The sequence below is a fragment of the Stenella coeruleoalba genome (assembly GCF_951394435.1).
Source record: "Stenella coeruleoalba genome assembly, chromosome: 5".
Classification (NCBI taxonomy): domain Eukaryota; kingdom Metazoa; phylum Chordata; class Mammalia; order Artiodactyla; family Delphinidae; genus Stenella; species Stenella coeruleoalba.
Window position 1 is genome coordinate 24,438,872 of NC_137150.1, and position 23,194 is coordinate 24,462,065.

The following is a 23,194-nucleotide window of genomic DNA, read 5'->3' on the forward strand; positions in this document are numbered from 1 at the left end:
TTTCAGCAATAAAATAAATAAAGATAGTAATAGATAATTGCCCATAGAGTAAAATAAAAGCCACTAATCTATACAGATATAAATAAACAATTGAGAATAAACAAATAAATGAGAATGAAGGGAAAGCTCTTTCTTGCAGTAGAATTCTAATGAATAAATGTAGAAAGAATGATGACAGTAGAGAATTTGACAAATACCACAGTAATAATTGTTTCTGGCAAGAGTTATCAATGGGTGCTAAAATTAATAGGCACGAGTACGAGAAACAGGATGTTTACATGGTCTCAGAGTATCTCCCCCTAAAATATCTACTAGTTACAGAGGGGGACATAGTAACGTCCCAAAGGAGAAATTTGTCCGACACCACCTGAACCAAGTTTTCAAAGTTAATATCCCCAGTTATGGAACAAATCAATCTCAAGTGCCTCCTGATACGTTGCACAAGAAGGACACGATACCACTTCCGTGATGTTCTTGTCAAAAACGCATAGCCTGAATTCAGTCATCATGAAACCTGGACAAATCCAATTAAGGAACATTCCACAGAGTAGCTGGCCAGTACTCTCCACGAAAGGTCAACGTCATGAATGACAAAGACTAAGGAGAAAGCTGTCACAAATTAAAGGAAACTAGGAGGCATAACAACTAAATGCAACATGCTATCCCGGATTGGATCCTGGAACAGAAAAGAGACATTAGATGGACAATTGGAGAAATGTGAATATGGTCTCTAGATTACATAACAGTATGGCATCAATGTTAATTTTCTGGTTTTTATCATTTTACTGTAGCTATGTGAAATATTAACATTTGGGGAATCTGAGTGAAGGGGATAGGAAAATTCTTTGTACTATTCTTGTGACATTTTGTAAGTCTGAAACTATTTCAAAATTAAGCATTAAAAGATAAAATGTTTATAATGGTTCCCATCGGGGTTGTGGTTGGAGCTGGTAAGCAGGGGGCAACTAGCTTTGTATAGACTAAACTGTGTGGTCTGGCAGAGAGCTAAGGAGTCAGCCACCAACAGGAGGCAGCAGTGACCTGAAAGAGCAAGGTCTAGATCAAGTCTAAACCCTGCACTAACCTATTAACCCGAACCCACACCTTTGGCCACCCCTATTTATACCCACGTATGTTTCAGCCCTCACCCTGCTTCCAACTGCTCTCCAAATAGAGAACAAACTCCTTAATGGGGCTTTGAACAAGGTACTTAACCTCTTCATTCTCCATCTACAAAATGGGGCCATAATAGCAGGTAGGTCATAGGGCCGTTGTGAGGGTTACATAACATAACATGAAAAGCACTTAGCATGGTGTCTGGCACAGAGAAAACTCTTGATGAATGTTAGCTGCTCTAACCATCCTACTCCTTTCCATCATCATCATTATTATGATTCTGCTTGCCAAGTCTTACAAACAGCCTCACTAGGGTCTAGTTCCATGGGAGTGGGCACTCTGTCCAGCGTGGTGACCTCAGTAACTCCAGCTTTACATGGTCCCTCCACAGAGCAGATGCTCAATAAGGCATGCTACTCAAATGGAAGAAAGAAACATCTGGCACAGCTTCCCTCTGGAATTATTTTGAACAGAAATACAGTTGTTGTCACAGAGACCCAAGAGACCAGTAACTTAAATAAGAGAGAAGTTTATTCTTCTCTCACATAGTCATCTGAGTATGAGTGGCCCATAACTGTAAGATGCTTCCAGGAACAGGACCCTTGGGGCAGGGCCGTTCCCAGAAGCCTCATGACCTCATTCACATTCCTGCCCACAGGAAGCAGGAAAGGGCAGGAGGAAGGACACACTCTTTAAGGGCACAACCAACAGGATATACACTCACTTCTGTTTCCATCTCACTGGCCAGAACTTAGACATGGGCAACATCCAGTTGCAAGGGAGGCTGGGAAATGTAGTCTTTATTCTGAGCAGCCATATGCCTTGCTAGCATTTGGTGGTTCTGTTACTGTAGATGAAGAGGATGATGCTGTTCGGAAGCCACTAGCAGTACTTCCAATCTCGCCAGCTTCATCTCTCCCACTGTAGACGCCAGCACCACTCCACTTCTCCCAGGCCTTTGCACCCACTGTTCACTTTGCCTGGTGCCCTAGCCTGGCCTCAACCCCACACCTTTTAGAAAATCCTGTTTCACCTTTCAGGCCCCTGAAGAGACGTCACTTCCTCTTGGAAGACTTCTAGCACCCCCATCACCACCCAGTAGAGATTAGGTCCTCCTCCCTCCGTGCAAGTCTTTCACTGTCCCTGAACTTGTCCTACAGTGGCACTTGTCACACTGTACCTAAACTGTTTGTCTGTCTCTCCTACTACAAAGTACACTCCAAGAGGGCAGAGAATATGGTTGTCTGTGTCCCTTGCACATTACAGTGCTTTAAATTTCTGCTGAATTATTAAGTATATATACTTTTATATATTTGAATTTCTAAGTCACTGTTGCTTTGCCCAGTGGAAGAATATTCTTGGCATGAACATAACCACCCTGGACCCAGGCAGGTAGTAGAGAAGATACCAGTGAAATCAGACCCACTGCTTAAGAAAGAAAGGAATCCAGATGCTGTGGGCCCCGCAGGACCCTGGCAATGTTTGTCCTGCTCCCGACTCCTGTTTCCATCCGGCTGACCTGGAGGACGACAGAGCCCCATCACCAATGCCTCCCTCCGTGAAATCAGCCAGACTGGGGGCCGTCTCTAGCTCAGGACAGCACAGGCTCGCTTCCTGGGCAAGGAGCATTCGGGTGGCAACATCAGGACTCTGCTGGTTGAGGTCACAGCACAGATGGCTTATGAACATGAAAAGCCTGTTTCATGTTAAAAGCCTTTGACTGTTTTTTTTTCCAGATTAATTCCTTCGGTGCCCTGCAAGCTGTACACAAAACTGTATGAGCCAAGGAGAAAGGGCATTTCAACCAAAACTCTAAACATCCTTGCTTGTACCATTTCCGTGAGTCCCAAATCAGTGTCTTAAATACATGTGTGTGGATTCAATGTTTGTTTTGGTTTGTTTGAGGTAGGAGAGCGAAGGATATATCAATAGTTCTAGGCTGTTTGCTGTCCAAGTTTCAACAAAGGGGAAGAGAGAAAAATAATAAGCTCAGATGGAAGAATAAAAACTTACCATTTGTGAGTGTCTTAAAGGTTTCACTGGAGGGTCCTTCATTCACTCCTCCCAGCCGTCTACCTTTAATCACTACTTTGGAAGCAAGACAGAGAAGGAAATTGGAAGCCTGGTCATCCCTTGGTCTGGGGCATCTCTCTGAACAGAGTAGGGATTGCGGGCTTCTGGGAAACCAAAGGAAAGTCCTAGAAGAACACAGCTAGCAACATCCTCCAGTCAAAATTTTGGATTGTGGATTCAACACTGTTTTCTGTTTCTAGCTTTAGCTTTGGGGATAGGAACAATGTGTTTCTGCTCTGTCTCCTCCTTCGTGCAATTATGTATTCAAAAAATAATAAAGAAGGTTACCGATTGCTAAGGGTGCTGTAGTGAAGGAAACCTAATCTTAAACCTAATCCTAACTCTCCTTCTACTACCGGGCTTAGAACCCCGGCTCACCGTCCTTTCCTCACTGAGCGCCGTTTCCCTCACCCCCAAATCAGAGTTTTGAACATGAATCTGTCAATGGAGGGCTTGCTTTTTTTTCTTGTGAGGAAGAGTTCTTTCAGTATTAGACATCAAGCCCTCTAAACGTTGGGCTGCAGCAGAAGTTTCATCTCCTTTAATTTTCTTGCCGATGATAGAAGATCAATAACAAAACAGGGATCAGAATGGTCCCCAGCTGGTAAATGACAATGTCTTCTCATCAGACACCTCCCACCTGGGAAAAGAAGCCAAAGATACAATGTTTTCTTTGAATACTCAAGGAAAGTTAAGGAAAACCCAAGAACTCTTTCTCGAGGAAGTTAATAAGCCCATACATCATTCTGGGTCCTTAGCCCATACTAGTCTGTGATGTCACCAGCCCATAACACCACTCTTAATCAAAATCTCCCTACTGGGCTTCCCTGGTGGCACAATGGTTGAGAGTCCGCCTGCCGATGCAGGGGACACGGGTTCGTGCCCCGGTCCGGGAAGATCCCACATGCCGCGGAGCGGCTGGGCCCGTGAGCCATGGCCTCTGAGCCTGCGTGTCTGGAGCCTGTGCTCCACAACGGGAGAGGCCACAACAGTGAGAGGCCCACGTACCGCAAAAATAAAATAAAATAAAATCTCCCTACCTCCTTGCCTCTTACTGGTTGTTCAACAGGCCAGAGCGATTTGTGTGTACTCCCTGGATAACCAAATCTGTGCTCCATGGCCGTCTCCCGTCGGTGAACACAGAGCTATGACATGAAACAGTAACAGTTGTCACACACAGGCAATGTCTTTATCCTTATTTTTAAGTACATAATGCTGTGGAAGATGACAGGTTTGGCAATATTTTTTTCAACCTGCTCAGAACGTCACCGGATATTTTCATAATGACTTGAGGACTCAATCTCTAAAAAGCCAACATCCACCTGTGACTAAGTTTTCAATGTGCACCTTTATTAACAATGGGGTCACTGAAGTCCCCCGCTCACACCTCTGATTAAGAAAACACGTAAATAAGTCCTCCTAAATCATTCCTTGTCAGCTGATTCGAAATGGCACTAAAACAGAAATAATTGCTTTCCTCTCGCATCCAGATAGGACATTTCCATGCAAACTGTTCATTTGATTCAAAATAGGTATGATACATGATGATGATTCAAATAGGAAAGTAGATCCTAATTGGGTCTCTGGATAAACAACTTGAAGTTTTCTTTAAAAAAAAAAAAAAAAGAAAAGAAAGCCTGAAAAAACAAAGATCCCTCCATAATTACCCAGACGTAAAGAAGGAGTTGTGTGATGTTTTCCTATTTGTGGCAGATCGTTAGGTCTATTCTAGGTTTTCAACTTAGAAGGTAGTTATGTCGGTCTGAAATGAGAACAACTACAAACTCTTTAACTGGGAAAAAGAGTTGCACGGTAAGATCTTGGGCTCTGGGCTGAGACTGCTGGCTCTCCCGGTTGCTGGCTGTGTGACCACGGGCAGGTTACTGTATCTCTGAGCCTTGTCTGTGAATGGGGCTAAGAGAAGTGGCTACCTTAGAGGCTCACTGGGTGGATGACGTGTATGCATAGCACAGTGGCCAGAACAGTACACTCAGTTGAGGTCAGCAAATTATTATCATCCTCTGAAGGTCAGAGGCAGGAGGATCTTTTCTACCCGTTCACTGTCAGTATGAAGTTGCTTTTGAAAAGTGAACCAACCAACCACCAGTTGGGCAAATCTAAAAGGGCTGGTACCTCTCCTGTAGGAAGAAGGCATTGCCTGCACCAGCTGGCTGATAGGTACACTCAGGCCCTAGGCTGTTAGGTTAGGTACCACCTGGGAGGTGCACTCACGCCCAAGGGGGGTGTTTTCCCCCTCCTTGCTCAGCTCTGTTATGTTAAAGTGCTGTCTGTCCCTAAAATGGCTTCCTTTAAAATACATGTATACACACAAGCATATACATGTATGTATCTATATAGATAAATGGATATAATGTATACATAACCATCTATTGCCATGATCTTGATTTTCCCCACACTCTGAGGCTTCAGCCTTAGCAATGAGAGCTGGTGTGGCCAACTGTCCTGAGCTCTTACCCCATAAGTGTTCCTCCAGGCTATGGCCGGTTGAGTGTGCTCCACAGTGTGTCGTGTTTAGGTTGTGGTGTCCTTGCTCTCTACCATTTATTGGAGCTGTAAACAATGTTGGCTGGCAAACATTGTGGAAATGAAGGTACTTAACCTGCCACCAAGAAACGAAGGATGAGTAACATGTTGGATATTAAAATGTAAGTTACCACACTAGGCAGCTCTCATCAGAGTGGTTAGGGCATCATCTCTAGGCCATTAGGAACTCCTGGAAGTCCTTAGCTATTAGCCTCAGGCATCATCACATCACAGCAGCCCAGATAACGGATCCACAGCTGACTCTCAACTCTACACTGAGCAATGAAAGCCAAAAGTCTGAAGTTATTTCTGAAGAGCAACTGCCAATGGCAATGCCAGGACCACGTCTCCCCTGGGGATAATGCTGAGTCAGTCATCACTTCCTCGTCCTGGAGAGCAAACCGCAGCTAGGAAGCATATGACTGTGTTCCTCACCTACCCCCAGCTTGAAGTCTCCAACCAGCCATTTTTAAACAAATTCTTAAGTTACAGAAAAGAAATGACTCATTCTTTCTGCCCTGTGTCAATCAAAAGTTACGCACATTATTTACATTACATGTACATATGTATGAAGCATGCATATATGACCCTCAGATGAGACTCTAAATTTACTCAAAATTCATGTTATGATTGGGTGTAAAGCTCTTATGGTAGAAATATACTCTTATTAACTGAGGTGAGCAGAAATCAGAAAAAAAGAACAAGATTGACATTGTCGTTTTTAACCAGCATCTAATCTTTAGAGGGTCTGTTGTGTCAAGTTTTCTTATCACTTGAAAACATGCTAGGAAATGAGACTATCCATCCTTTTTTCTGTTATTTATACAATGCTTGTTTGCCTTTGGTCCTTCTAAAAATGCACACTCAAAGAGAGTCAAAATCAAATTCTGGAGTCAGCCACAGGGCTAAGATGCTGCAGGATGGAAGCCCAGAATTCATTTTAACGTGTAGTATTCCCTAGACTGTGACGGAATTCAGGTTTCAATTAGCTTTCTTCAGGCTCTCCAAATCAAGAAAAATCTAGTGGGCTGTTAACATATTCATAAGTAAACAAATGTTTGGTCCTTTGACAGGTGGCCAGGATGTGGTGCAGGGGGGGATCCAGGTATCCCTGGTGAAGCCATGGGGGCCTTTCACGTCCCTCGCTCCATGGGACTGGACCAGCTACGCATGCTGCTCCTGTCTTTCTGAGCATCTTCATCTATACATTTATGGACGTGAGCAAGATGCCTGGCATGCAGCCAGAATTACTGAACTGCGATGGTGCTCCTCGTACAGAACCACTCCAGGCTGAATGTTAGCAAAGTGAAATTGCCTATAGGTCGGCCACAAACTTGAGTGTGAACATCGATCACCAGGGAGCCTATTAAAATGCAGATTCCAATCCGGCAGGATAGAGAGTGGCTGATGCAACTGTCCTGAGGACCCCACTTCCCTTCACAATTAAATAAACATGGTTTGGAGGCATTCCAGGCACCAGGCACTGTGCCTTCTCCTAGAAATACAAAGATAAGACAGGGGCCCTTCCTTTGAGAAGTTGGTGTCATAAGAGAGACAGCTTAAAACACTCTGGGAAAATTCAGCTGTCGTTTGGATTCTTTGCATGGCAAGCAAGAAACACCCATCCAAAGTGGTTCAAGTGAAAAGGGAATGTAACTGGCTCCTGGAATTGTAAAGCTCGGGTGAGGTGACTTCAAATCTGGTTTGATGCAGGGCTAAAATGACATCACGAATACCTAGTTTCTCTTTCTCCACCAGTACCTGGTTTCTCTCTCTCAGTCTTTTCGCTCTGCTTCCTGTGGTTTGGCTCTTTTCTTTTGGAGGCAATGTGGTTACCAGTCCATATTTCTTCTCCTCTTAATAAGAGTGCCCGCTTATCCCAGAAATCTCAGCAAAAATCTCAAGGTATCTCATTGGCTCTAATTGGGTCACATGTTCAACACTTAACCGATCACTGTGTCCTGGGAAGTCAGACTTCCACCATGGCAAACACTAGTGTTTCGGGTGGAGTTAGCCCCAGCAGAACCACATGCATCAAAAGAGCAGGACGCATGGATTCCCAAAAGAAAATCAGCGGTTGGATGCCAGGCCGCCAAAAGGCCACAGTCACCACAACAGAGGCGTGATAGAAGCATGTGCATAGAGAAGAACGCTGGCACCTGATAAATACTGTTGACAACGCATGCGCACGCGCACGTGTGTGTGTGTGTGTGTGTGTGTGTGTGTGTGTGTGTGTCACCAGCCACAGGCAAAGCACACACAGTGCCCAATCTGGAAAAGACTGCTGATTGGTTTCTTGGGGGCCTTTAACATGACACTGCTCCACATCTACCTCAGCAATGGTGTAGTTCAGTCACTCCAGAAATATTTCACTCATTACTTTCCATGCAGGAAATGAGAAGTGAAAAGTCTGGTTTAATTGTTTCTGAGATTAGAATTAAATTGGAATATAGACCAGAATGACACATCAAATATTTTAAAGCCAATACAAAATACTGTGTTTTATTTGTCCTCAAAGAAAGGAGGCATTGGTGTAAGCTGGAACAGAGCTTCCACAGGCATGAACATAGAGTTGCAGTAATGAGCTAACTTGTGCATTGGGACATGAAGAGACTAAGCAAGTTGTAGAAGAGGACAGTTTCAATCTCAAACACCAGGGATAAGTGCAAGATTTGAGCGCCCAGATCAACGACCATGGCCTAGACCACCGTTATCCATGATTTGAGTGTCCACGCTGGGAACCTATCTGATATCCTAGACTTTTTCATCGCCTTAACATGTTCACCTTCAATCCACACAACTACCTTAGCCCTTGACTGAGAACAACTGCACCATCTTAGAAATATAGGATTCAAGAATTCCTGACTGCTACTGTTTCCCTATCCTTTACCCATCATCCAATCAGCCATCTTTTCTACACCTGACCTAAAGCAGCAGAATGTAGCTATAGAAACATGCAAACTTTAAATTCATTCCCGCCTTAAATGCCCCCAAGAGCAATGATGATGATGATGTTGACGATGGTGGTGATATCCTTATCACCTAACATTTATGGAGTATCATTATCAGGCAGCTTTACTGTTGGTTCTGAGTCAGTAAGTACATAATTCTCTTTGGTTTACTTTAGCTCAGTATTTCTCAAAGGAACCACTGTTGGCATTTGGAGCAGGACCATGCTTCATTACCTGGGACAGTCCTGTGCACAACAGAATATTCAGCAATACTGCTCCCAGCCCACTAAATGCCAGTGTCATGGCAAACACACACACACACACACACACACAGTTGTCCAAAGGCTGGCCCTCAATCCTCCCCACCAAGTAGATTGAAAGGACAGGTGAGAACCAGCGGCTGAGTGGAAAGAGTACTCATTTGGATCTCAGAACTGACATTTACTCTATGTACTTTGACCTTGAGCAAGCCACTAGCCTCTCTGAGAGTCAGTTCCTCCTCCTATAAAAGATGGGTCATAATCCTACTTCTGCCTGGTGGTGGCAAGTTTCCAATAATCTAATAAAGTATTAGTGAGAATATTCAGTGTATTCATTAGGATTGTATTTCACTGTGAGTAACAAAAAATTGGACAGCAGCAGCTTAAACAATTAGGTGTTTATTTTTCCTACAACACAGTTGGTCCACAACTGGTGTGGTGACTTCATGATCTCATCAACATCCCTGGCTTCTGTCTTTCTGCAAGTGGCCTTTACCTTCATGGCCACCTCTCAGCCACAGCGTAGAGTCTCCCCTTCCAGACTCAAGACAGACAGATGGATAGACAGAAAGGAGGGGGGAGAGCAGGAAGGGAGAAAGGGAAGAAGGCAGGTAGGAAGACACAACAGGCAAGAAAAAGTTCTGTCTCAATCAGAAACATGACACTTACCTAAAAGTCCCCAGCAGATTTCCATTTACATCTCATTGGCTGTCGCAGGATCATTCCTACCTACAAGGGAGACTGGGAAATATTTTTAGCTGAGCATATTGCCTCCTAAGATTCTGTGAGTAAGAAAGAAGGGGATAATGGATAGTGGGTAGGAAACCAGCAATACCTGTCGTACTTAGTAAACTAGAAAGCATTACAGAAGTGTAAGGTGGCGTTATTATTAAAACCTGAATTGAAAGCACATCACAAAATGCACTGTCTACATGAATTTCATTACCTGAATTAATCCCCATCACTTAAATAAGTGAATGTTCTTATTTACATCCAACGAGCATGGCTGCCCAATTCACTAATAAGGTATATCGCTGCCCACATTTTAACATAGCAATGCAGAGCGAACCACCTTTTGTGTAGTAGGCTCTGAAGAAGATTGGTCCCAATTATTCAAGGTAACAGGAGATAATAAGAAAGTATGTAAATGAAGATAGAAGACTTTTCTTGGTTTAAGGCCACCTGGAATTTATCCACCTACTTTTGATCATTGCACCCTGATTTTCTTGTGGAAAACTACTTTCCCACATTGTGTGCAGGTTGGTGGTGAACTCAGGTGGCCTCGGCCTGCAGTGGTCCCGACCAGAGATTGAAGCCAGGCCACAGCAGAGTCAGCACTGAATCCTAACCACTAGACCATAAGGGCCAGTGGCTAGTGACAAGGCCCTGGCTTGTCTGCTTTGGAGAAATGAATTTCAACAAAGGGACAGAAAGCAGTAAAACAAGTAAAGTGTTTATTAGGAGGGAAAAAGTACCTGTGAATAGGCACACACCGGCGGGCTCAGAGAGAGAGTCACGATTTGTGGTAGTTTGAATCACTTATATGGGGCATTTCTGCCAGGTTTCCCCTGGCCAATCATCTTGCTTTGCCTGGCTCTGAGTCCATATTTGGTTTATCTCAGGGTCCCCCCACCCCATGCACACACATCTCTTAGCCAAGATGGATTCCAACACAGAGGCCTGTGGGAAGGTTGACACCACTTATTATGGGATGGTGTCCCCTCCCTTTTTGACCCCCAAGGAGCCTTTCTGCGCATGTGTAGTCAGGAGGTCTCCTTGACCTCCAGAATGAGAAATATGTCGTCTCTTTTATCTTCTATCTCGGCAGGACTCATCTCCTCCTGGCTCCCGCCATTATCTTTATCTTGGAGTATCTGTCCACAGGGGACAGACTTCAGCTGCTCAGCCTGGGGCCCATCTATCTCCTGCCTCAGTGGGACTGTCAGTCAAGGTGCCCTGCTCAGGTGCCCCAACCTCAGCCAGTGCAACTCTCTCTTCCTAGACGTTGGATTCTGAATGTTTGAAGCAAGGCAACTGAAAGAGAGAGAAAGGGAGAGGGAGAGGATGAGAAGAGGGAGAGAGGGATTAAAAAGGAGTGGGGGGGAGTGGGGGAGGGATAAGGGGAGGGAGGGAGGGAAGGAGGGAGGGAAAGAGGGAGGAAATAAGGAAGGAAGGAAGGGAGGGAGGGAGGGAAAAAAGAAAGAAACAAGAAAGCCAGTGTATCCAGCCTTGCTTTTTAGCTGTTCTTCAATTCTGTGGCCTCCCAATATATTTTCCAGCTAATTTCCTGTTTTGCTTACTGTAATTGAGTCTGTTTTTCAACCAAAGAACCTTGACTGGTGCCTATGAGAATGACACTTGCAGACCACCCAGAAACTCAGCTCTCTGCTTTGGATTCAACCTCATCTCCTACTAAAACTTGACCAGAATCCCAAAGGACACTTCTTCTCTGATTCCCAGACATTCTATAGAGATACTGTGAAACACTGGAGTGGCCAAAAAACTGGTAGGCGCCAAGGAAATAAGTCTTAGGGCAAGGATGTGTCAGGAAACCAAGAGCTGTGATTTCTAGTTTGTGCAATTTCTCTGACTAGAGACACAGAGGACATCTTCCAGCCTCTCTGTACCTCGATTTCCACACCTGTAGATGACTGAGCTGTCTCTATCACATCAACCTTTACGACATGCCAGTATTTCCTAACTTCGCTAGGTCTCCACCTGCCCACTGAGTCCCTACCTGCAAAGCCTTAGAGTCACAAGCCATACATCCACCTCCTGGACATCCCTACTCCTTGAGCAGTGCTCACACCCCCTCATCCTTGAAATTTTAAATAAGATTGCCCAGAAGCTCCATCTCACAGTGGGAGAGAAATGTCCTTCCCTGCCCAACGCCTCCAGGGAGTCCTAGGGTAAGCCCACACTCCCACAGGTCAATTCTAGCTTGAGTTCCTGCTTCCACTGAATTTGCAATTGCCTCCCTGCCTTTCACCTCCTGTAGTTTTTTCACCCCATGTCATCCTGGGTGGCACCACTCTGATCCCTTCAGCCTGCAAAGCACCACCCACTCAAGGCAAAGCATGTAGCAGCCTCGCTGAAGGCTTGGAGTAAGAGGCTACTACGCACTGCATCTGAGGAAAGCAAATACCTCCAGGCTGAACACGGCTCTTCCTGTTACTGGCCATTCCCTTCTCTTCCAGGAACATCACTGCAGGGTCCCCTCCTTGGGCTCCAGCATCCCATCGTGTTGCTTGTATCCTCCCTCCACCTCTTCCCCTCTCCTTTCAAACTCTTTCTCCCAATCCCCAAATTTCCTGTTCAGATTTTCCACGCCTTCTTCCCACCACCAAAATGGCCTATTACATGTTTTGCTAAACAAAGGTCATTCCAAGAGGAATTCTGACCAACAATTGCTTCTTTCTTTCTGCTGCAAAAAACGCATCTCTAACAATACTGATAACACCTGTTCCCTGGCTGAAGGCATAATGCCTCCAGCATTTAGGAAGCATTTCTCGGAAAGCATTTGGCTGGAATAAAAAGCTTTGCTATTTTGTTCGTATCCCTTATATGGAAATAGTGTGACCTCTCATGTACCAAGCAAAAAGAAAGAGGCTCTGTCACTTAAATAGCTGCGTGACCTGAGGAAAATTAAGCATCTAAACCTATATTTCCCTTCTGTAAAGTGGAGACACTCATCACAATGAAAAAAAAATCTATTTCTTTGTGTCTATACGAGATGATGGACGCTCACTAAACTTATTGTGGTAATTATTCTATCATGTATGTAAATCAAATCACTGTGCTGTACATATTTAACTTATACAGTGCTATATGTCAATTACACCTCAATAAAATTGGAAGGAAAAAATGGAGACAGTAATACTTATTCCACAGGATTGTTACGAGAATCAAATAGAATCATACATATAAAGTACTTTGCACAGTGACTAGCACATAACAAATGCTCTACAAAGGGTAAATGACGGTATTAGTATTATTATCACCATCACAATTAGGGCATTTGAAAGGGAAACTAAAATGGCGATAGAAAGTTATAAAAAGCACCACACATCGAGAAGTCACTTGGGAAATGTAAAAATATAAATGAAGACTTAACCTAAAAAAGTGCACTCAGAGCTCACAGCCTGGAAGGATACTGGTCTCACCAGCAAGTATGGCTGGTTAAATAACAGGGCTCAAAACTATAAATGTGAATGCCCGTTCTTTCAGAAAGAAAATGTGCTTCATTTCTGTTTTTCTTTTAGAAAGAAATAACATAATACCCTCCTTTATCTAAAGATGCTGAGCACGAATATGAGAACATCAAATATTTTAATTCCTCCCAGGAGCTAGTTCAGTCCTAGAGAGAATAAGAGTTTGCCAGAGTAACTGGGACATCTGAAAATGGAAATGTAATATTCAGACCTCCACATTGTTCCTTGAAACCTTTCCAGTCCCTGAAAAAGTCAAAAGATGATCATACCAGTCATGAGCTCCACATGTCAAAATAAATACACAGGCTCAGCCTATATTACCGCAATACATTTTCCTAGTGGGCCCTTAAAAATTGTATCATTTCTACAGGCACCCCCCAATGTTCATAGCAGCACTATTTACAAGAGCTGAGATATGGAACCTAAGTGTCAATCAACAGATGAATGGATAAACTGTGGTATATATATATATATATTCCATTGTGTATATATCTATCTATATTAGAGATAGATTCCATTGTGTATATATATATTCCATTGTATATATATCTATATCTATAGATAGACACAATGGAATACTACTCAGCCATAAAAAAGAATGCAGTTTTGCCATTTGCAGCAACATGGATGGACATTGGAGGGCATTAGGTTAAGTGAAGTAAGTCAGACAGAGAAAGACAAATACTGTATGAGCTCACTTATATGTGGAATCTAAGAAATACAACAAACTAGTGAATATAACAAAAAAGAAGCAGACTCACAGATACAGAGAACAAACTAGTGGTTACCAGTGGGGCAAGGCAAGTGGCAAGTGGGGAGGGGCAGGTAGAGGTGGAGGAGGGGGAGGGGCAAACTATCAGGTGTAAGGTAGGCTCAAGGATGTATTGTCCAACACAGGGAATAGAGCCAGTATTCTGTAATAACTGTAAATGGAAAGTAACCTTTAAAAATTGTATTAAAAATTTTTTAATATGTAAAAAGAATACATATATATTACGTGCATGGGTAGGACCAAAAGAATTGTATCATTTCTATTGACTGTAATTCAGTTGTTACCTTTCTTTGGGAGGCTCCAATTTATTGTTCCTCTGTTTCAAACATTAATATGGAAAGACCACGTTTGAGGCCTTCCACAGGAGTTTTTGGAATTCCTTTTCGTCCGTATTGATTTGTCTGGCTTTTTCCGCCTTCTGTCTGGCACACATATGAATCTCAGACCATGGTGGAATGTCACATCCCAACTCAAAAGCCTCTGACAGTGTCTGCTCCCCTCAATCCCTTCTGCTGCGGTGGCTTCTTGGGTGATCTCTTTTATTTAGCACTCCACTTTTTTTTTTTTTTTTTTTGGCTGTGCCGGGTCTTAGTTGCGGCAGGCGGGCTCCTTAGTTGTGGCATGCAAACTCTTAGTTGCAGCATGCATGTGGGATCTAGTCCCCTGACCAAGGATCGAACCCAGGCCCCCTGTTTTGGGAGCATCGGAGTCTTAGCCACTGCGCCACCAGAGGAGTCCCCAGCGCTCACTTTTTAAAGACCTACGAGCAAGATGCTGCTTCAGTGTTGGGGAGACACACACACAGATAGGATCCAGTTTCTTTCCACTCGAAGGACCATGACTAGAAGAGGAAGTGGATTATAAACAAAGAATCCCAATCTGCAGGGATACATACCGATGGATCTATGCACGAGGCAGTCAGAGGGAATAGGAGACAGAAAGACACGTCTGCATCTTGGAGCAGGGCTGATAAATAAAAGCTTCAAACATATCTAGGCTCTTAGATAATGAGTAGGAATTTACAAAGTAGAGAAGAAATGGCAGGCAGGAGAGGGTAAGAGAGGGCAGAGAAATTTCCCCAGAGAAGAGCGGGACATCCCACACTTATAATGAAATAAACTTAGCCAAACAGACTGGGCACAATAAGGAGGCTTAGCTGATGGCTTAGCATACCCTGCACCTTTACTCCTTGCGTTCACTGTAACTTGACCTGCTGCTTTTCTATGCATAGACTCTCCCTCTCTATTATACACGAAGCAAATGCAGAGAGTCCCACAGTCGTTTCAGAAGGAAGGAAATATTGTTGTCAGCAGAAGTTGCTAGTATCCCCACGCTGAGAGCAAGGAGGTAAGCTCTGCATCCTCATGGAAGACTATCTGACGTGTTCTTGCCCGAAGGATTCCCCTGACGGCACAGGCTATATATATATTTATTTATTTATTTATATTTATATATATAAATAATATTTATACATTTATATTTATATAAAGTTAAATATTTATACATTTATATTTATATAAAGTTATAGAAAATAACTTCTTGAGCTTAAGAAGTAAATACTCAGATCAAATGGGCTTGATGAATACTAGACAAAATTAACATAAAGAGACTAGTTCTTGTGGTAGTTTGAAATTTTAATATTTCATAAAAAGAATTCTGGAAGACAGGAAGAAAACAAAATCAAACAAACAAAAAGAATAAACAAGTTAGCTACAAGGGAAGAAAAATCAGGACCAGAAGTTAACAAAGCAATATCCACCCTGAACAGGATTGGTCCCAAGTTGTCTCAAGCCCAACTGATGACTCAGAGGGCCTCTTGTCCATCACTTGCTACAGTCATCAAGGATTATTTGTCATGTGCACACTCACCTCCTTAGAACTCCATCGTGCAGCGTGCACTTGTCTCGCTAGGATGTCTGTGCTTTAATTTAGTTACACACGATACCCTGCAGCCACTTTCCAAGAAACTGTAGGCCACTGTTATTTATTCTCTCCTATAATTAAGCATTTCGTTTCTGTATCTGGATGCAGGACTGGCTTCATGGTAAATACCCGTACAGTTTGTGGGCCCTACACTCAGAAGGGCCCATGCTTGATTTAATCCTCTGCTGCTGCAGAATTGAAACGCTTAAGAATTTTTTAACAGGAGGCCCTGCCTTTTCATTTTGCACGGAGCCCCACAAATTATGTAGCTGGTCCTGTCTCGAGGATTCACTGCCTCAAGGTGAATTTCTATCAAGCCCTGTCTACACACTCAGGATGGGAGCCATTACTGAATGGTTCTGAGTATAGCTTTTGGTTCCAGTGATCATTTTCACAGTCATTTACTTGGCAGGGTGACTGTCACCAACCTGAAAGTTCAAACAGCCCCAGAACACATTTGATGTCTGATTACAAATAACTGGCTTGGTCAAAAGTTAAGCTTCGGCCTTGGCCATCCTCTCTCATCCTGCCAGGTATACAGACAGGCCCTATTTCTTCAAGGCTCCTTCAGGTTTATAAACAATACCACCCCCAACACTGGTTCATAAAGTTTCCCATTCTACAAACTTAATGTGTTATTCAGAATTGAACCATTTCCTTAGCATAATTTGATGAAGGGTGTGCAGAATTGTATCAGATGTAATAAAAGTCAAGCCCTGTAATTTCAATTATTAAACACTTGTACCAGAGCCCATTCCCAAGCAGCTCAGTGGCTTGTACTTGAACTGCAAAAGTAGCAGCTGGATTGCCAGAAAGAAGGGAAGGTATGGAAACCAACTGTGTTCTTAGCCGTGACGGATTTGAAAGGGTCCTTCTCAAGGTGAGTGACAAAAGGGGTCTATAAGCTGTGCAGTTACCTTGGGACATCCCATCACCTACCTCAAGCCGTTCTGCAGATTGCAACGGTCATTTTCTACCTGTCCACACTGGATCCTGACACAGAACTGTCACTGGTTCTGACAGAATCATCACCCACGAGCTCTCAGAGGCCTGCGATCAAAAAGTGTCCCTCCCCACACACCCATTAGCTGGTATAAAAACATTCTCTCTTCCAGACCTCAAGACAGTGCACAAACACACTTGTATGTGCAGGCGGGCATGTGTGCTGTGTGTAGAGAGGGAAGGGAAGGAGGTCAGGGGAGGGTGGTAAAGTGACACCTCATCTTTATTCACGACTACAGATAAGACACGCCTTTTTACTTCCCTCTTAGTCTTTCTGAAGTCATCTCTAGAGACTGGGCTTCCAACATGTTTATTTCATTGTCCAGACCGAGGGAATATTCATTTAACGGCCTCACTCAGATTCACAGTAATTTCAAACAGACAGCGTAATTCAGCCACAGCTCTCCAGCGTGCAACAGCAATCCTGGACAGAACTGGCCACGGCCAGGCAGGGGATGCATGGGGACAGGCAGCCATTGTCTCGTCCACTGTCCACAACAGGACTCACTTCCTGCAAGTAACTATTCTCTGCCTGGGTGAAATTCACAGCACTCGAAACCATAAATAAATATCACAGGCTTCTGCAATCATGAACAACATCCCTTAGGTACCAGGGCAGCATTTATTCTGCCGGCATGTTCTGATCCCTGCCTTTTATCTTGTTCATGCTGTTGGAAAAACAAATAATAGAAATAGAATTCCTCATTTGGAGACTTTTACCTCTCCATGTTCAGAAATTCTAATTCATCAGCGGGAAATATTGAACTAAACACAGATCCTCCTGGAAATCTTGAAGGTGTTCCTAGTGCCTATGCCCCACATCTAAATAGAGCCTAGGGCCCATTCTCTTCAGCAAACTTTGAAGAACAGCCTGGCACTTTCTCCAAACAGGTAACTCGTTTTGCCACTCTTTCCCTTCTGAGCACTTTCAAAATTGGATAGTTACATATTTCACTCACTTAATAAATAGTTATCAAGTACCCACTGTGTAGTAGACACTGAAGGGTGCAGGATTTGCCCCCATGCCCGCCCACAGGGTACCCACGGGTCAGTCTGAATGAGGCCTTTGAGTGCCCCTGAGCTCCCTGAAACTCAAGCACCCAGCCTGAGCTGCTGCCCTTGTTCCAAATTCATATTTGTTGGCTAAATGCACTGAGTCGACTTTGTTTTACAAATAGAGCTCTCTAATTAACAAAGGGATTCCAGAGTCAATGGGGTAAATCAGGCGTGCTATCAGTCAAGCAGAATTTGAAAATAAAAATCACTCTGATAACCTGCTCTAAAGAATATGTCCTCCTGCTGATGGACATATTGCCAAGTTGGGAACGGTGAAAGGAACTCCTTCACGTTTGCTGCTTCAGAAATGGTCACAGGCTCTGTCACAAATTGTTGTGGCACAAGTCTGCTTGCTCCAGGGGCTGACAGAAGCTGATTAACACCCAAAATTGCTTCTCTCCTTCTCAGACTTGTAGAAGGAGAATGTCACTGATATGACGATCTCGGCTGTTTGTGGCAACTACACCTGTCTCGCTTTCCTAGAATGCAGCGAGGTACACATCTTCAGGAGCAACAATTCACCCTGTCAAATTCCCGAGCCCAGGAGTGGCAGAGTGGAGAGAAGGCAGCTGCTACAAAACAAGGATATTATGGGCGGAAGCCTCGTTCAAACACAGCAAGGGGAGAACTGTTGGTGTTTAGCTTAAAATTTCATTGGAGCAGAGACCGTGAACGTGCTGCAGGCTACAAAGCCTCTATGTGGCGTCTCACATTTTTTAAATACAAGATCCAAAAACATCGTGATTCCACTTTAATGCAATCAAAGTCCTTAGCTATCCAGAGAGAAGAATGAATTCAACTGCCTAAAGATCCCTCACTCAAACACTAAGCATGAATTTTACTGTGATTAAGTGAAACGAGTTGATTCTAATGTCACATGAAATTTGTTTTTAAATGGTTCTTTAATTCAGAGTGGTTGCCTTTTAATGATGCTGCCTTAATTTCCCGCTAAACCTGTTTCATCTCTAGTCATCCAACATTAATATTTATTTTGTTCATTTACTTTGAAAGTATTCTTAAATTAAAAGTTGTTACAAATATTCTACTGCTGCTGAAGATAATTCAGCATAGGCGCTACCATGAAAATATCATAGAAACCATGATCAACGTGTTATAGCTGTAATCTGGATCAATAAACACAATTACTATAAACAATTTTAGTAAATTAAGAAATAACCATTCTAGAATGTGTTATAAAATCCACTGCTAAAAACATCCCTTTTTTTAACCTCTGTGCTTTTAAACTCTCGGAATTCTTAACAGTGTAGTTAGATTTCACATTGTAATAAAAATTATACTTAAAGTATTTCCCATGTACATATTCCTTTTCATTATATTTGCCTTAAAATGAAATCCTCAGCATTTTAACCTATACAGATTGGTTTGCACAAATCTCACAATAACTTACAGTAAAATAAAATTATGATGAACTTGAATTTGTATCGTATTTAATGTAATATACAACTACACTCTTTTTCCTATTTAGCTTCATAACTTCTTATCATAATACAACATTCTGCAGAACGCTTCAGTACAAATGGGCTCAGGACAGCAGCAACACCATTACCACTACAGGAAGATTGCAATGCTTTTTTCCCTGGAAAATACCAAATCTCAAAATCCAACATACAAACTCATAATTCATTTTCATTTCCTCTTTCCCATAATTTATTTTCATATCTAAAAGAAGCTCTTGGTTGAAGACTTATACTGTCAGCAACACGTAGCTTTTTTGCAATTTTCTACTTTCAGAAAACATAAAAAGAAAAGCAATGTACCCCCACAAGCAACCTAAGTAAACCATTATAAATTCACATTCTCTTTTGCACTAATTTGGGTGGGCAGCCAGGAATAAGGGGGATAACCTGTGGGTGCCCTTACAGTTCCCAGATCAAACTTCCCTTTTCATACGCCCCCGTGGACTGTGTCAGAGGCAGAAAAACGCTCCAAACTCAAATACTTCTGTCACTTTTCTAACCAAAGAACTTGCTACCGTTGCCAACAAAATGTTCACACTAATTTTTGAGGTTTGTGTTCTTATCATCAGAAGTTTTTTGAACTACATACTTCTCTTTTTTAAAAAATCCTTTTTCTGAACTAACCTCAGGACCAAAACACTGGTCTCTGCTTCAAGGTTTCCCAGTGTTAACTCAAGAGTAATCAAAACCGAATGCCTTCAGATCCTCAAGGGGTTGCTTCTTCCTTTCTGTGCTCCAAGTGGAACAGGAAAGTAGCGCTGTGCTTTTTCCTCCACTGCCCTGCTTGCTTTTTGCCTTTAGAATCTGAAGATTTGTCCCCATTCCTGGGCACCTGACAGGCTGTGATTTACATGGGAGAACACAACTCCAAGGCTCTTATCAAGGAGTCTGAAGCTGCTCCCACCCATCTTAGCTGTTTTCTAGGAAACAGACAGGAAAAGGGGGTGGGGGGAGGAGAAGCAGATTCTGTCTGAAGCTGCACAGGACAACGAACACAGGCAAATCCAAGTAATGGAGGCAAATATAAAAAAGAATATTATTTATTATTTTCTTTATTAATACTCACATATAACCTTTGCTTTTTACACAAAAGTCTACTTAGAAGAATGCCTCCTTGGTTTAGCGTGCCCAGTGGGGCTTTTGCTCCTGGACCACTTCCCCTTTCTCCACCCTCCCACACCTCCCACCCTACCCCCGACATCCAAATGACTCTTCTACGTGTTCACAGATACCACGAAAATTTTGGAAACAAGATTTGGGTTACTGGATCTTGATTTAATCAACATCCCACTTCAAAATGGAAGGCAGGTAGGGGAGAGGGTAGGAAAAGGGAGAAAAGGCAGGGGAGAGAAGAGGAAGGGCGGCGGGTCAGCACTTTCAAGCCTTGCCTTTTCTGAGATGTGTGTGTATTGTGGCTGTTCCTTGAAATTCAATGACTCAAAACACTGACAGTAAGTGCCTGTGTGGTTATTTATATTATGTATCTATAACAGAATGTGTGGGCTTCCTCAGTTTGGATCTGGGCTGTTTTTGTTGAAACACACCACAATCCTTCTGTGGGTGTCCCCACAGGGAGTCTGGTCTCCCGGGAACCCGTCTCAGAGCCGGGGTTTCCGGAGCAGGGTCTTGCTGAGGTCTCTGACCTCTTCAGGGCTACTGACCCGCTCGTAGCCCAGCACGGCCATGGGCTGGTAGCAAAACTCCTCCACCTGTTTGATCTGCTGGAAGGTGAGGGCGGTCCGCCAGGCATTGGCGGCCTGCGTGGCGTTGCGTGCTGACACCACGAAAGGCTTGGAGGAGGAGCCTGAGCCACTGGTCATGTTGAGGGCAAACTGCTCCATTTCAGGGCTCACCAATAGCCCCACAAAGTCATACACCCTCCGTAGGGTCTTGACGGGGTCTCCCACCAGGTCCTCGTACCGCACCACCAGGTAGTGGCCTTGCAGCCAGTCAGGGGGCTGCAGGGCCGTCTGCAGCGTCTTGGCCATGCTGTGGCAGATGACCTCCATGGCGCCAAGGGCGTGGTAGTCTGCAGGCCCACCCATGCTCTCCTTCTTGGCGCCCAGCTTATGGCCAGCGGCCTCCAGGAAGGGCATGCGGTGCGCTCGGGGGTCCCGGCTGCGCACCACCTGCAGGCTTTCGCGGATGAGACCATGGCGCGAGCGGATGCGTGAACTGGCCACGGCGCGGGGATCCCGCACCAGGTGAATGACCTTGAGGTCCAGGGCCGGGTCGCGCAGAAGTGGCGCCAACACGGCCACGTCGAAGACGCGCACGCCCTTGATGACCAGAGTGCGGTACTTGCGGCACTCCTCCTCGAAGCGCGCCAGGCGCTGCGGGGGGCACTTCTTGCACACGCGATCGTCTACCAGCCCCACGACCTCCTTGCGGTAGGCGGGGCAAAGTGGCGACGAGCACACCACCTTGTTGGTGGCCGCGCCGAAAATGCCCAGCGTGGTGAGGTTGCGCCCCCCGCTGCCAGCGGGACTGTACAGCTGGAAGACAGAGAGGTCGCAGCGGTAGAGAGCGCTCAGCATGTCCCGTGCCGCCCCTTGCAGGGAAACGGCGTCCCCTGGGTACAGTTTTTGCCACACGTGCCACACTGGCTCGTAGAGGAAGAACACTTCGGGGTTCTGGTTGAAAAGCTCGCCGAAGAAAGACGAGCCCGAGCGCCACGTGGTGAACACGTACACCAACTGCCTCTTGTCCCCGCCATCCCCGGTGCCCCGAGTGCCATTACCCGGAGGGGCTGCGGCCCCCGCCGCCCCCGCCCCAGCTGCCGGAGCCGCCCGGACGGGGGCGACGGGAGAGCGGTATGGGGTACGGGGGTCCAAGCGGGTGTGTGCGCGGGGCTGCACGGCCGGAGGAGGCCCCGGATGCCCCCAGCCGCCCCCAGCCGCCCCCGCCGCGGCACCGAGCGGCCCGTCGGGGCTGCACTGCTGCAACGGCTCCTTGTGCCACTTGTAGTCCAGGAGGTTGAGCATGGTGAGCACCAGCAGCAGCGCGTAGCCCGCGCACAGCACCAGCGCCTTCCTGCGGAACACCTTCATTCCGAGCGGGGACGGGGGCCAGCGGCGACCCGGGCGCCGGGGCCACGGCGGGAGCAAGGCGCGCGGCCCGGCGGCAGGCGCGGCCGCGAGCAACCGGGGGGGCGCGCCCGCGGGCAGGGCTCGCGGCGGGCTGCGGCTCATCACAGGCACAACCCGGGCCGGCAGCGCGGCGGAGGCGGCCCTGCAACCCGGGAGGAGGACGCAGCGGCCCGGATTCGGGCGCTGGGACTTGGGCCGCGACTCCGAGGCGGGCGCGGCAGCAGCGGCGGCTGGTCCCCGGCGCCCAGGGTTGGCTCTCCCATGGCAGCGGCTCTGAGAAGGACCTGAGAGGGGAAGCGGAGTAAGCTCGTGCGCCCCAATCCTCCTCCCCCTAATTAACGCCCACCCTCGGGTCTGCCTGGCTACCCCGCTAACCTGGAGCCACGGGCGCTCCCCGGAGCGGCCCGGGAGCACGGCCCGGCGGTCAGTCCTGCTGTCACTCGTTCCCCGCCTTCTCGAGCGCTGTTTTCCGCCCGGGGTCCGCGCGCCTCCGAGGGGGCCGAGGGACTTGGCAGCCCAAGCCCTGGGCAGAGTTTGCGGGCAGCGGGCGCCCTGCGGCTGGGGAAGGGAAACTTTCACCGGGCCCGAAGCCCTGCTCTGCGCTCCGCTGAGTCCAGTGCGCCCGGCTCCATCGGCGTCTCCGCCGCCCTCTCGGGACTGTAGCTTCCTTCCTCGCTCTGGCGGGGTGAAGCTGGCCGAGGGAGGGGAGGGGGAGGGGG

The 23,194-nt window shown here is 45.7% G+C and overlaps 1 protein-coding gene across 1 annotated transcript; it reads right to left on the reverse strand.

The window, feature by feature from the left end:
• Positions 1-20,601: 20,601 nt before the first annotated feature.
• CHST2 (carbohydrate sulfotransferase 2) lies at positions 20,602-22,987 on the reverse strand. Its single transcript, XM_079922418.1, has 2 exons — positions 22,851-22,987; positions 20,602-22,759 (listed from the first exon to the last, which is right to left on the reverse strand). The coding sequence occupies exon 2, from the start codon at positions 22,575-22,577 to the stop codon at positions 20,985-20,987; it is 1,593 nt and encodes a 530-aa protein (XP_079778544.1). The 5' UTR covers positions 22,578-22,759; positions 22,851-22,987; the 3' UTR covers positions 20,602-20,984.
• Positions 22,988-23,194: the final 207 nt, after the last annotated feature.

Coding starts and splice junctions, on each gene's coding strand:
- CHST2 (XM_079922418.1), bottom strand. CDS start 22,577: ATGAGCCGCAGCCCGCCGCGAGCCCTGCCCGCGGGCGCGCCCCCCCGG.